The sequence below is a fragment of the Papaver somniferum genome, chromosome 1 (assembly GCF_003573695.1).
Source record: "Papaver somniferum cultivar HN1 chromosome 1, ASM357369v1, whole genome shotgun sequence".
NCBI lineage: Eukaryota > Viridiplantae > Streptophyta > Magnoliopsida > Ranunculales > Papaveraceae > Papaver > Papaver somniferum.
In genome coordinates this window covers 48,953,181-48,967,440 of record NC_039358.1, presented here as the reverse complement: position 1 = coordinate 48,967,440, position 14,260 = coordinate 48,953,181, and the positions used below count along the sequence as shown (strand labels likewise).

General features: G+C 38.2%; 1 protein-coding gene across 1 annotated transcript; it reads left to right on the top strand.

Annotated features, from left to right (window-relative positions):
• Positions 1–317: 317 nt before the first annotated feature.
• Positions 318–12,663, top strand: LOC113304570 (L-type lectin-domain containing receptor kinase IV.1-like). The gene is made up of 2 exons (XM_026553744.1): positions 318–487; positions 10,749–12,663. The coding sequence occupies exons 1-2, from the start codon at positions 318–320 to the stop codon at positions 12,661–12,663; spliced, it is 2,085 nt and encodes a 694-aa protein (XP_026409529.1).
• Positions 12,664–14,260: the final 1,597 nt, after the last annotated feature.

Genomic DNA, 14,260 nt, shown 5'->3' with positions numbered 1-14,260 from the left:
ACACCATAAATCACGCTAAATGGGTTGTCCTCTCCGGGGAATGGGAGGAATTGACTTGGTCTCTCACCGAAGAAGAGTATTATCTAAATCTTTCCGAATTTAGAGAACACTGGTCTAGCCCCGAATATCCAGAGGATATAATAACATATGTGGTGGAGCAATTGTTGGAACCGCACAAAGAGCGCTTCGTTTATGCTTTTACGAACAACTATAAACACTTTGGGAATCAAGCGACAAGTTTAGTATAATCGGCTCACCACCGGTTGAAGAAAAATCTCTTTGGATATGTCGATAATTTTGTGGTCGTGTTTAACGCAATGGAGAGTTACTTCAAACGCGATACTGAGAGAATTAAAGAGAAGTTCCAAAAAAGCCGCATCATAAAGTACAAAAAGATTGTAAACAAAGGTGGTAACATTAAGAAAATGGCGGACCTTCGGTTGTTCAAGGGACTCCACTATATTGTTTCACATGCTTGCATTAAGAGGTTAATGGTTGAGGTGAATTTGATCGACATATGGGTAACCAAGACGGACGAGGTGTGTGTTTGCAACATGAGGAAGTCTATGGGACTCCCTTGTCGCCACATGATAGCTAAGTATGAACATGGCATAATCCTTTTAAGCGATATTGATCCATATTGGAAACAATTAAGTTTGTCCCTCCTCCAAAGGGCGATGTCGGAGAAGAGTTTGGTGACAATGAAATGGGAAGAATGGTTATCGAAATGTACCGGAACATGAACAAACTCGAAAGGCAAATCTTTTGGGATGACATGCGGCCAATCGTTTTTCCGCATACTTCGGAGAATGTGCAAGAACCGGGTAAAGGCAAGGGCAAAGGTAGGCCAAAAACCAAAGAAACAAAAAAACAAGTTAGAGAATATGAAAAGGTGTTAGCTAAAAGGAAAAGTGAAATTACTCCTTTTACTAGAGATCCTTCGGGGCATGAGTATACCGCGGCGAAGTACCAAGAAGATTCTAAGAAAAGAGGAAGGAAAATTATTGAAAAAGGCGAGTCAAGTGAACGGGATATGAAGAAAAAAGTTCTGAAGTTACACCTCAACCTACTCCGTCGGAACCGAGCCAACCAAGTCAACGAGACGTGAATCTAAAGGATCCAATTGATACACCACCTCTTGATGATAAAAGGTACTTGGAAGAGTTACCTCCTTACATTAGATATTACGTCATATCCACCCATGACGTCCCTCCGGATGGTAATTGTGGTTTCCATGTAGTCGTACAACAAATAGGGCCTTTCACTCAAGGTGCCAAGCTAGATGATGATAATCAAATCACTTATGTCTGTCAAAGGATGTTGATGAAGCTAAAGGAGAAACCGGAATTTTACAAGACAATGTTGTCCGATGGTGATGCTAGTCTCAATATTCAATTTGTTAGGTTTCAAATGTGTCTCCACGGGGCCCATCCAATCACAAATGATCATTGTATGGCCATGCCGATATGCGGGTACTTAATCGCCAACGCATTCAATTGCGTGGTTCACTATTTCTCAAAAGGTGCTAGTTTCACATACACTCCCAAAACAACCATATGTGTCGAGAAACTTAGACGTAGGAGAGTGGTGATTGCGCTCGTTAACCATAACCATTTTATAGGCCTTCGGTTAGAAGAGAATTGTCCATTGCCTCTGATATGCGGATGCTCTTATTGGAATGGATTTAACCCCGACACAATGTTGGTTTGGTGCATTATGTATGAACATAACATGGAGATGTGGAAAGCTTTGGAGGAATCAGACAAAATTATACACGAAGGTTCAATTTCCCTTGGGGATGATTAAATGTACCCTTAGCTAGAATATGTATGCTTTGAACATCATCATAAGAATTAAAGATTGTGTTTTTTTGGAATTTGGGTGTATTATAGTGTGTTTGCATAATTTGCTTTTATACAAAAGTCACTCTTGGTTTACAGTGATAGGTTTGGTTACCTATCAAATTTATGGTAGTACCCGAACAACTAGTTGGGTGGCATACATATATTTGAGATACTACTGAACTAGCAGGTCGGTTGATCCCGCAGAATAACGAACAAACAGAACTTCTTATGGACAGAGAATTTTCACTAATTCGGATACTTAAAATTTCAATAATTAATTAAAATACAACACCAAAATAACAAACAAAAGTTGTGGGTGATATTAAAGCTAAAATTGCATAACATTTAATATCCGAAACGCGTTACGGAAAAGTGCACAAGGATGCGGAAATGATCTTCATATTTAACATCAAACGAATCTTGTAACTCTTCGAATGGAACAAGATAATCCCCAAAGTTCTTCCAGTGGTCCGATGATGGAGCAGGATCGTATTTGGGGATGAAATTCTTCTCATTGTTCGTAGTTCCGACCTTCTTTACCTTGAAGTTGAAGTTTTCCACTTGTGGGACACTTTGGACACAAGAAAGTTGTTTAAGTACTCTTCGAGGATTATACATTGTACAACCCCCAGGATGAAACAACGGTCCATTATAACCCGCAACAGGTGAGAAATTAATAACATCAACATCCTCCTCGTCTTCATCTGATGCAATGCTGTAAGGATGGAAAACCACATCTTCCACTGTTAAATTATCCAATGTCTCCCTCAACTCCAACACCTTTTTTTCCTTATTCTTTTCCTGTGAGTTCAAAAATTCATATTTACTAGCTGTAGACTTCCCATAAGGCCAAGGAGTGTGAGCATGAGACAATTGCAGTTTAGGGAAGTGGTCGTACACCCAAACCTATGATAAGAGGCAAAAAATTATACATTCGCAATATGATTAGTAACAATACACATTCATTCACTTATATATTCAAACACACAAACGATAATTTAACGGGGTACCTTCACAAGGGTGTATAAGCCTCCAAAATACAGACTCCTAAGCCTCGAAGCTTTTCTGAGTTCCGCTTGAACGAATGAAAGAACCGCAATGCCCCAAGAGTAGTTGTTCACCTCATCCAAGGGGTCCAATAGATGGAGGTAATGAGCATTTACCACGTGGCCTGAAGTTTCAGGGAAGAAGATGGTTCCAAGTTTATATAACAAATAAGCAGTCACATGGTGCTTAGTCTTCTCCTCTGTTATCACCAACTTTCCTTGAGCAACCAAATATTTCGTCCCTGAAAACTCATCAAACAAGGTTTTGAGCTTGATATTTTTCAACTTCTTCTTGTACGTGCGGTCTTCCTCAAACTCATTATACTCATCACCTTCCTTAGGCTCTTTGTTAGCTCGCCTAAACTCACATTGTGCCTTTTTATCGCTCCATCCTAGACACCTTTCGACTAGTTTTTCAAGAACTTTATAACTCATCGAGGGATCGTAGCCATCTGGAACACTTGTTCCTGTAATTGGTAGGGATGTGATTCTAAAACAATCATCCGGAGTTATTGCCATCTCACCAAAAGGTAGATGAAAGGTATCCGTCTCTGGATAATCCCTCTCGGCAAATGCAATAACAATGACAGCATAAATTTTTGGTGTGCATGTTGTATCCCGTTCCATAGTACACAATCAAATACCGCCAAGCGGACCTCATCACATTCATTTTATATATTCCATACCTTGTTCTTTTGACGTTTCAAAACACGAACAACATTTTTATGATCCTAAAAAAACAACATCATATCTTATATACTAATATATATAGAAAAGAAAAATATATGTCAAAATATAATAAAATGACTGAGAAATCTAAATCTTGATGGTTAAGATTGAACCATACTTTTGTCGCAAATATCTTGGCAGTCCATGAGTTTTTGTAGCCCATCAATACCTCCCCGCCATCTCTTGGAGTACCATATGTTGGATTCTTTGGCGGCAAGCACAAATCCTTATGAGGAATGTATGAATATTTAGCACAAGGCTTTTTAGGCGTCTTTCTAGGTCTCTTTACCACTATTTATGCTTGTTCCTCTTCTTCTTCCTCTTCATCCGAGTCATCCTCTGATTCATCATCATCTTTATCTTCATCCTTGTCTCCATCGTCCTCATCTTTTTCACCCTCATCATCGCCACCCTCATTTCCTCCTCCTTGAGATGGTTCATCTTCTCCACCTTGATTATGTTCTTGACTTCCCATCTCTTCCACAATCTCTTCATTAACTTGTTGGATTACATTGTCAACATTATCTCTAATGATATCATCTTGGATGACAACACCCGGTAATGATCTACCTCCATACTTAACATTTTTGGTTCCACGCTTACCGGCACCGCAATGTACTTTGCCTCGAGGCGTGGGAGTTCTCAGATCTTCCAGTGAAGGTTGTTTGGATTGTTTTCCTCTGCCAAAAATCAAGAAAACAAAATATATTAGCTTAACCGATAAACGATTCACTAAATCAGATGCAAATAAGGGTTCTCAGCGTAAGGTTCGGTTACCAAAGTATTTTTACGAACAAACCGAACTCAACATTGGTCAGTATTAATGAAGAGTTCGGTTTGTCAACTTTTTTTTGCGAACAAACCTAACTCAACATTGGTCACTATTAGTGAAGAGTTTGGTTTGTCAAGGTCTTTCGCGAATAAACCGAACTCCACATGTATGCAACTCAACAAAGTTGGACAAGTTCGGTTAAATTGAAGCTCAACATATTTGGCAAAATAGGATAGTTCGGTTACATTGAAATTTTTTATTTATTTTATTTGTAATGTTCGGTTACTGAATTGTTTTAAAATTTTATGCGGACCAACCGAACAGGATAACTCAGTTCGGTTACATAGAAACTCAAAAAAGGGGGCAAAATTGCACAGTTCGGTTACATGTGGAAAAAAAATTGTTGTAAAACTGGCTAAGTTCGGTAAGATAAAAGTTTTAAGCTTCTTTGCGAACTTACCGAACTGACTGTTCGGTGACCTAGTTTTCAATCCTATAGAACCGAACTGTTCTTCGTATTCTTCATTTTAAGGAAGTTCGGTTAGTAAACTAGGGTTTTTTGGAAAATCGGCCTAACCGAACATGGCTCTGTAACTCCTATTAAAACCTTATTTTGATGATTTCTATTCGATTGAAGCAATCAAAATCAAATTAAAGTGAAGGGTTTGTTGGAAAATACCTCCGTAGTGGTCCCATGGCAGAATCAGGTTGCGGCTGTCGTCTTTTATACTCGATGATTCCTTTAACTTGCGGTTCCACTTCTTCAACAATTTCACCCGGGAGATTTGCTAGATGCCCTAATGGGGGACCTGTTCCTGGGAGTCGATTGGTTTTCTTACGAGAACCATTCTTATACTTGATTGATTAATCGACGATGAAAATTTTGTGAATCGACGATTAATCGATAAAAACGATGTTGAAATGGGGAAGAAGAAGAGGAGAACAGTTTTGAGAAAACTGTTTTTTGTTTTGTGCGGCTAGGTTTAGAGATGATTTTGTTTTAGTTTTTGTTTTAGATAAAGTTAGAGACGGTTATTAGGTTAGGGTTAATTTTAATTAGGGTAAGGGGCAAATTAGTAATCCCATATGATTTTAGGACATCCCTTAAAATTGTAGGGTAGGTGGCCTAATAAGACCATGGTCCCCCAAAAAAACCATGGTCCCAAAAAAGAACCATAATATTGGGCATACCAAAATCTTTCAAGGCATACTGAATGAGGACAAAAAAGGTTGTTGAATAGCAAAATCAGATAACCCCTTAACCCAATTTTTTTTTAATGGCAAATCTGCCCTTTACGTATTAGTGTTAATAATCTTGATTAGTGATTAAATATTTTGTTTAGTGATTAAGATAATTTTCAGAATTATAAGAGTTGTTTAGATGAAAAATTTGAGGAAAAAAAAATCAAAGTTTTGGTTTGGTTAAGAAGGAGAGAAAGAGAAAGAGAAAGTGAGAAAATTCTAATTCTTGATTCAATGGAGGATGAGGAGGGTCATCATTCATCTAAAAAACCTAGGAAAACACACATCAACTACAACAATGATCCAGAAATGGATGATTTCTTAGATTATGAGAATGATTTTACACCCACTCAAACTCAAGCTCAAACTCAAGCTCAAACTCAAGATGATGATTTTTATGAGCCAAATCCTGATGATGAATACATTGATGAGGAACCCAATTCTTCTAATACACAGGTACACTTATATCCTATACTTAATCTCACTTCTATAGCTCTCAATTATCGGAAGTTAGGTTTTTTGAATCATGGTTCGGCGAAACAGGTTGAGGTTCGGCTCACATCTATGATCCGAATCTACCATTGATGAACGGTTCGGCTTACTGAATCTGTTTACTGCATGCGCCGAACCTATAATTTCCAATTCCAACCCTTTTGCTAGATACTAGTTCGGCTTATATGAAAGTTTCATAGTAAGCCGAACAACATCCTGAATAGACCGGAATAGAATCATTACTAATTCGGCTTACATATCCAAAATCGTATGTGCCGAACATAATTTTTTAATTTCTGGGTTGAAATATTGTTACTGGTTCGGCACATATGGAGAATATCGTATCAGCCGAAACCTCTTATGTTCAAGGTTCGGCACATAATTTGATTATAGTATGAGCCGAACATAAATTTGTAAATTTTTGGGTTAAAATATTGTTCGAGGTTCGGCGCATATTGAGGATATCGTATAAGCCGAAACCTCTTATGTCCAAGGTTCGGCACATAATATGATTATCTTCTGAGCCGAACATAAATTTGTAAATTTTTGGGTTAAAATATTGTTCGAGGTTCGGCACATATTGAGGATATCGTACAAGCCGAAACCTCTTATGTCCAAGGTTCGGCACATAATATGATTATCTTCTGAGCCGAACATGCATTTGTTAATTTTTGGGTTAAAATATTGTTTGTGGTTCGGCACATATTGAGGATATCGTACAAGCCGAAACCTCTAAATGTTTATAGTTCGGCACATAATGTGATTATCGAATTCGCCGAACCTTGTTATTATATTCCCTTTCTAGTGTTTAACCTTGTGATATTCTTTGTAGATCGTGCTTGGACCCATGGAAAATCAACCTGATCCAGTAGACATAATTCACGAGGATACCAAGGATCACTTCCAAAATGATTTGGTATGTAAGAACCTTTTGCTTACCTTAATGTTGTCGGAATACTCCAAAATTTTGCTTACTAATTACTTGTTTTGGAATGAACGTAGATATGGAAAACTAAACTAGAAGTTCTTGATTGGCTTGAGGAACACGCGATGAAGATAAATTGTGTACTAGTTAAAGGACAACAAAGCCGATGGGATCGGTTTGAAATGATTTGTGAGCGTAGTGGAACCGGCGCTAGCAAGGTTAAAAAGGGTACTGTATACGTTGGGAAGACCGGGAGAAAGAATAGGACGAAGACGAAGAAAAGAAATTTCCCTTTCAAGATCGTTTTCAACCTCAAGAATAAGTCCATGAACAAAGAAGATCAATATTGGATAATGAATAAGGATATGGATTGTCGTCATAACCACCCACGTCCCAAAGACCTTCATGGACATGCGAAAGTAGCGCGACTCAAACCCGACGAGATGCTAGAAGTGGATAAAATGACACGAGCACGTTTGCCACCTTCTAGGATTCTTAGCAAATTGAAGGCGGACAACAACAATAGCAAGTCGACTATGCAAACTATCTACAATGCAAGACAAAAGATTAGAATACTCAATTTCCAAGGTAGGATGGTGATGTAACAAGTAATGTGGTTAGGGGTGAAGAATAACCACGCTTGCCAAAAGAAGTTGGATGACTTCGATCAAGTGCCACACCTTTTCCTTTCGCACCCGGAATGCGCCCAATTGGCTCTATGCTTCCCACAAGTTATTATATTGGATTGCACGTACAAGATTGTGGGGCATACTTCGACAAAGGCACCGTTCACCGTGGATTTTTGTTTCATGAAAAACGAGAAGAAAGAGAGTTATGTTTGGGGGTTAGAACAATTGAAGTTAATCTTCCGGGAGGGTGCTCTTCCTAAAGTGTTCGTTTCCGATCAAGATTCATCATTGATGTATGCTATTAAGAAGGTATTTCCGGATGTATTCAATTTTCTTTGTACGTTTCACATATGGTGCAATGTGAGGAAAAAATGTCAACCGATAATTCAACCACTTAAGTTGAAAGAATTAGAGAATATTGCTAAGCTACCGTTGGAGACACGAGAAGGAATTCTTGAAAGCATATGAACATAATGAGATGTTGTGGGCTTCTTTCCAAGGCGAATGGGAAGCTTTGATATGGTCAATCACCGAGGATGTCTATGAAGAAAATGATTCGGCGCGTAACTAACATTAGAGGATAAGCCGAACTCTATAAATTAGGCGCATAACCGTTAAGCTATTCATTAAAACATGAAATTGAAGGTGTCCATAACCAAACCCAGCACAATTAAAAACAAAGTTGAGCACCTAAAAGCGAAGGTGTTTGCAACACCATAAAAGTGTACTTAAAACTTAAGAAAAACATTAAAAGGAAGTTGGAAACATAAAAGGACATTTAACCACGACCCCTCTTCTTAGTGGTAGGCTTTTGCTCGGGTTCCTCGGGTCCTTCTCCTTTGTTGATGATTGCATCCCACTTTTTGTAGAGGTAGTTTTGTTCTTCCACGGTCATTGGTGTTTTGGAATCAATTTTGTCCTTCATTTTTTTCAACATCTCCCTACCCGCGGCATTGGTCCTGACACAAGTATGAAAGTTATAAGACTAATTCGGCGCAAGTATGAATCATGTCTTGAAATTTTTATTAGCTTACACAGAGAGTGGATCGGCTCATACCACAAAATAATTATACGCCGATCCTAAATATTCGTCTCAAAACCTATATTGTCGAGTAAGCCGAACCCTGTATTCGGCTCACAACCGATATTGTCGAATAAGCCGAACCTATGATTATGAACTCAAACATGTATTCGGCGCAACATGATATCATATAAATAAGCCGATCCTACACACTTGTAAAATTTATGAAAATTTTAACAATGATATTCGGCGCAGCCCTAATACTATCGAATAAGCCGAATCTAGACTTATGAATTGAAACATTTATTCGGCGCAAAACTAATACTACCATACAATCCGATCCTAAGCACATGCAAAAATTCTGAAATTCAAACAACATTTATTCGGCACAAAACTAATACTACCATACAAGCCGATCCTAAGCACATGCAAAATTTCTGAATTTCAAACAACATTTATTCAGCACAAAACTAATACTACCATACAAGCCGATCCTAAGCACATGCAAAATTTCTGAATATCAAACAACATTTATTCGGCACAAAACTAATATTACCATACAAGCCGATCCTACGCACATGCAAAATTTCTGAAATTCACAAAACATATTCGACACAAAACTAACACCATCGAATAAGCCGATCCTAAATATAAGTCTCTGTTTTACTAAGTTCGGCTCAAAACAGATTTCAGATATACGCCGAGCCGTTCATATGCACTTTCAGGGTTCAGAACAGCTCGACGCACATCTAACATTTGTTTTATGCCGAACCATACCCTGTAACCGCCGCAGAACACATGATTTTGACGAATTAAATCGACCAAAACAATCAAAAACATCAAATATGAGATGGGTTTGTAGAACTAACCTTCTTATTTTCATTTCCGACGTTGGTTCTTTTTCAATCTCTTCTTCCGATTGATTTTGTGGTTGATTTTGAGTTTGTTCTTCACTCTCTAAATCTTCTTCTTCATGAATAGGTTGTTCAATCGATCGATTTGAACGAGATACTGCCTTACGACGATCCATTATATAGTTTCACAAATCGACAATTAAATTTCCGCGATGAAAAAAAAAAGGAAGGGAAGGGTGGAGTTCGGCTGTGGAAAGGAAGAAGAAGAAGGTGAATGAAACTGATTTTAGGTGTAGTTGATTATAGGGATAGATTAGTAGTAATTTAATGGATTTAAGGGCATATAGGTAATTGAACCACCCCATAGGGTACCCCTTATAAGATCACCCAAGTTAGGACTAGTCCTTTGTATGCCTTGAAAGTTTTAGGCATGCCCAAAATTGGAGTTCCCAAAAAATCGTTCCAAGGAAATGTGTGATATGGGCCAAACATGGTTGAGTACAAGGACAAAACCACACTCCTTGGCCCATTGGGAACTTGAAAAAATACCAGAGACACCGGTGAGCAACACCCGACGAGACAAATTGAGGAATCAATTACCAGAAGGCCATAGGAACTGTTGCTTTTAGATTGTCAATTAATCCTTGAGCAAGATTTTAAGCCTTCTATTCTCCACTGTGGCTGCTAGTACAGTACACGGAGGTAGTACATACTTGCGGTAAGAGGTGAATATAAACGCTAAATGTGGAATTTTTTTTGCTTTCTTTAATAAAATTGTTTTCTCCCAGAGAAGTTAATTGTAGCTGCAAACTAAATTATCATTCTTGTCTTCTTGATCAAAATCAATCTAATGTTGATTTTCTTTTTCTTTGGTTGACAATTACTAATATCACTTCATTTTCTGCTTGCAAGCTGGTTTTCAAGAAGAGTGAAAAGAACCGGGGATTGTGGAGCGAGAGTTCGATTTCCATTAGTGGGAATGTTACACCAATTCCATGTGTATAGTCGTCATTTTGGAACTACTTTTGAAAGAAGTGCACTATTAATAGTCGTCACTAGCGGAAGCACGGATGATGTAATATATTCTTTGTTACGTGCATGAATTTTCTATTTCTTGCCTTGCATGAAGTATTCAAACTTTGTGTTGCTTTTCAGATATACAAAAGTTTGATTTATTTAACTTATTGATCGTAGTGATTATACTGAGAGTTTCGTCTACAATGGCTTTAAAGATGCATCTTCTAATATGAGTTTAGGTAACGCAGCAGACATCACATCCACTGGACTGTTGAGGTTAACCAACGACTTCGATGGTACGTACCAAATGAGTTTTGTTTACTATTCTCATCCAATCCGATTCAAGAATAATAATACAGGTGGTGGTAGTGTTTTTTCCTTCTCTACTTCGTTCATCTTCTCTATATTACCAGAATCTCCAGGTTTACGTGGTCTAGGGATTGCTTTTATCATCGCACCTCAAGCAGAGTTACCAGGAGAAAAAGGAAGCGACCTGCCAGGCTTGTTTGATCAAAGAACCGATACACAACCTACAAACTTTGTCCTTGCTATAGAACTAGACACCATCCATAATAGAGAATATGATATCATACAGGGAGACCATGTAGGAATCGATTTCAATGATCTTACTTCTGTAATATCCAAACCTTCAGGGTATTATACGGAAAACAATGGTAGTAGCTTTCGCAACCTTAGCCTTGTAAGTGGAGTTCCAATTCGCGTTTGGATAGAATATGATGAGGTTAGTAAGAACCTTACCGTAACCCTAGCTCCACTTACCGTTCCTAAACCTGCCACTCCATTATTGTCTTACAACCATGATCTTTCAGATTTATTATTAGATTCCATGTACGTTGGCTTCTCATCAGCTACAAGTTTTGCACAAACATCTCATTACATCTTGGGATGGAGTTTTGTAATTAACAATGGAACAGACCTGCCCATTGATATTTCTCAGCTTCCTAAGCCTCCAGCAAAAGCACAAAAGAGCAAAAGAGCAGCAGCGAAATTCCTCGGAGTTGAGTTGCAGATAATTATCCCAGTTCTTGCGTTAACATTTATCATTGGCATCTTATTCGTCCTTGCGATAATCAGGAATTGTAAGATGGCAGATGATGTTGTTGAAGATTGGGAACTAAATTATGAAAGGTTGAGATTCTCGTTCAAACATCTATACATTGCTACAAACGGATTCAAGGAGAAAAACCTTCTTGGGAACGGCGGCTTCGGTAAGGTCTATAACGGTGTGCTGCCTGCTTCAAAGGTCAATGTTGCCGTCAAAAGAATCTCTCATAATTCAAAGCAAGGAGTACGGGAATTTATTTCCGAGATCATTAGCATTGGTCACCTTCGGCACCGAAACTTGGCACACCTCTTGGGCTATTGCAGAAGGCATGGAGAATTGCTACTAGTGTACGATTACATGGCTAATGGAAGTCTAGACAAGTTACTTTTTCACAAATACGATTCCGCCGCAGCACCAACAACAATTCTCGATTGGAACCAAAGATTTCAAATCATTAAAGGCGTAGCTTGTGCACTAGTATATTTGCATGAAGATTGGGAACAAGTTGTGGTTCACAGAGATATCAAGGATAGTAATGTTTTGTTAGATGGTGAGATGAATGCAAGGTTAGGTGATTTCGGTCTTGCAAGATTATATGATCGTGGAACCAATCCCAAGACGACCAATGTGGCCGGCACGCTGGGTTATATGGCACCGGAACTGATCAGAACAGGCAAAGCAACAACAAGCTCAGATGTTTTCGCCTTTGGTGCATTATTACTTGAAGTTGCTTGTGGTAGGAGACCAATAGAGTTAAATGTACCCGAAAACGAAGAGAGTGAAATTCTTGTTGATTGGGTCTTAAATTGTTGGAGAAGTGGTGCAATATTGCAAACCAGTGATCCAGTTTTAGGAAACGAGTATATCAAAGAAGAAATGGAGTCGGTATTGAAGCTAGGATTGTTATGTTCACAGAATGATGCAAAGGCTAGACCAAGCATGAGACAAGCGATGCAGTATTTAGAGGGAGAGTTGCCTTGCCTCAAACGGAATTGTGGGCACTTTATTATACCAACTCGACAGTGATGACTAGTTCTGGTGAGCACCGAAGTTGCAAAGGAAGTATGTCTCCGTCGATAAGTAGGACATCTTCAGTTGCAGAGTCGCTCCTTTCTGGTCCGCGGTAGTACAGCAAGTGTCAAACATAAACATTGTAAAATCTGGAATATATTGCTTGCACGTATTTCTGTAGTAGTTCCAAGATGAGGATGACTAGTATTACTCATCATGAGATGCATGGAAATTGCATTATTACGGCAAGAATTGTTCATATTCTGCCACCCTTGCAGAACAGTTTTTTACCACAAACCAGTTGTGAATAATTGGAATTACGATTACCCATTACAGCCTCTCTGATTAAGCAGATTAAACCTTTCTGAGTTTAATAGTGATTAAATGTCACGGGGTTTTGAATATTTAGTATATTTTGAGGTGCATTAGAATGATGATCACTATCAGGAGTCTCTATAGAGAAACATATGAAATAGAAAGTTTGGTATCTCTATTGAGATAGATTGACGCGGAGAGGAGGATGGATGGTTGTTGTCACTCCATTATTTACAAACAATGAAGTACCGGACATACATGCATACATTGAAGTACTAGGGTGTAATGACCCTTGAATACGTTAATTACTTGGAACTGGTAAAGTTTATTTCATGCCTACAGAATATCCCTTAATTTTGAAACAATATGTATATAAACTATGAATTTATAGTTTGAGCTTCTTCAGTGTCAAGTGAGAAGTAGTGGCTCCAAGCCTCCGACACAGATGCTCCAATTTGACAACAAATGGGGAAAGAGCCCTTAGACTTGGATTCATTAAAGTTCAGTTTCAAGAATTTCAATTGATCTGCACCAAACGCTGCTGCTGCATAAGCCCTATATCTAACACTGTCCACATCCAGGTTGTTACCACAATCAACCGATTTTACACCAGGAAGCAAAGCCACTGATAGAGTTAACAATCAAGTCCCTAAACACAGGCACGTATCATTGTACTGAAAAATAGAAACCAAGATTCTGTGTAGATGAGTGGAAGTCCTCAGATGGGTTCCAAATCAGCTAATAACTCAAGGAAACAACTGTGCAGATCCAACCCAAGCATTAACATTGAGTGCAGCAGTAACAGTAGATTGTTTTCCATTGTTAAATAGGTTGTAAAAAAGAAGAGGCAACTCTGTAATTCACTTATATCTACAAAAAAAAAATCTAGTCGCTAGTTTTCTCATATCAATCATTTAGAAAGTAATTTGTCCATGAGTTCACTGGATATGGTGATCCAGAGCAACATCAATTTGTAAAGGTAATCAATCAAATAAACGATTCAAAGGTTCAACTGAGCAAACAAAATACAACAAATCACCAAGACTAGTTTGTAAAGTAGATTAATCAAAGGGATCTAAGTTAATCAATCAAAGGAGTTAAAAAAAAAAAAACACAAAAACAAAGTAGTTATATTAATCAATGGACTATGAAAAGAAGATCTCAATACCCATTTACAAGAAACCCTATTAAAATTCAAATCTAAGATCCTGCAGGAAACCAACAGAAAAAAAATCAGAGATTTGGGTGAAGTAGGTGCAGCTCTTCAAATGCAGAGCTTAATATCTCAATCAAATAT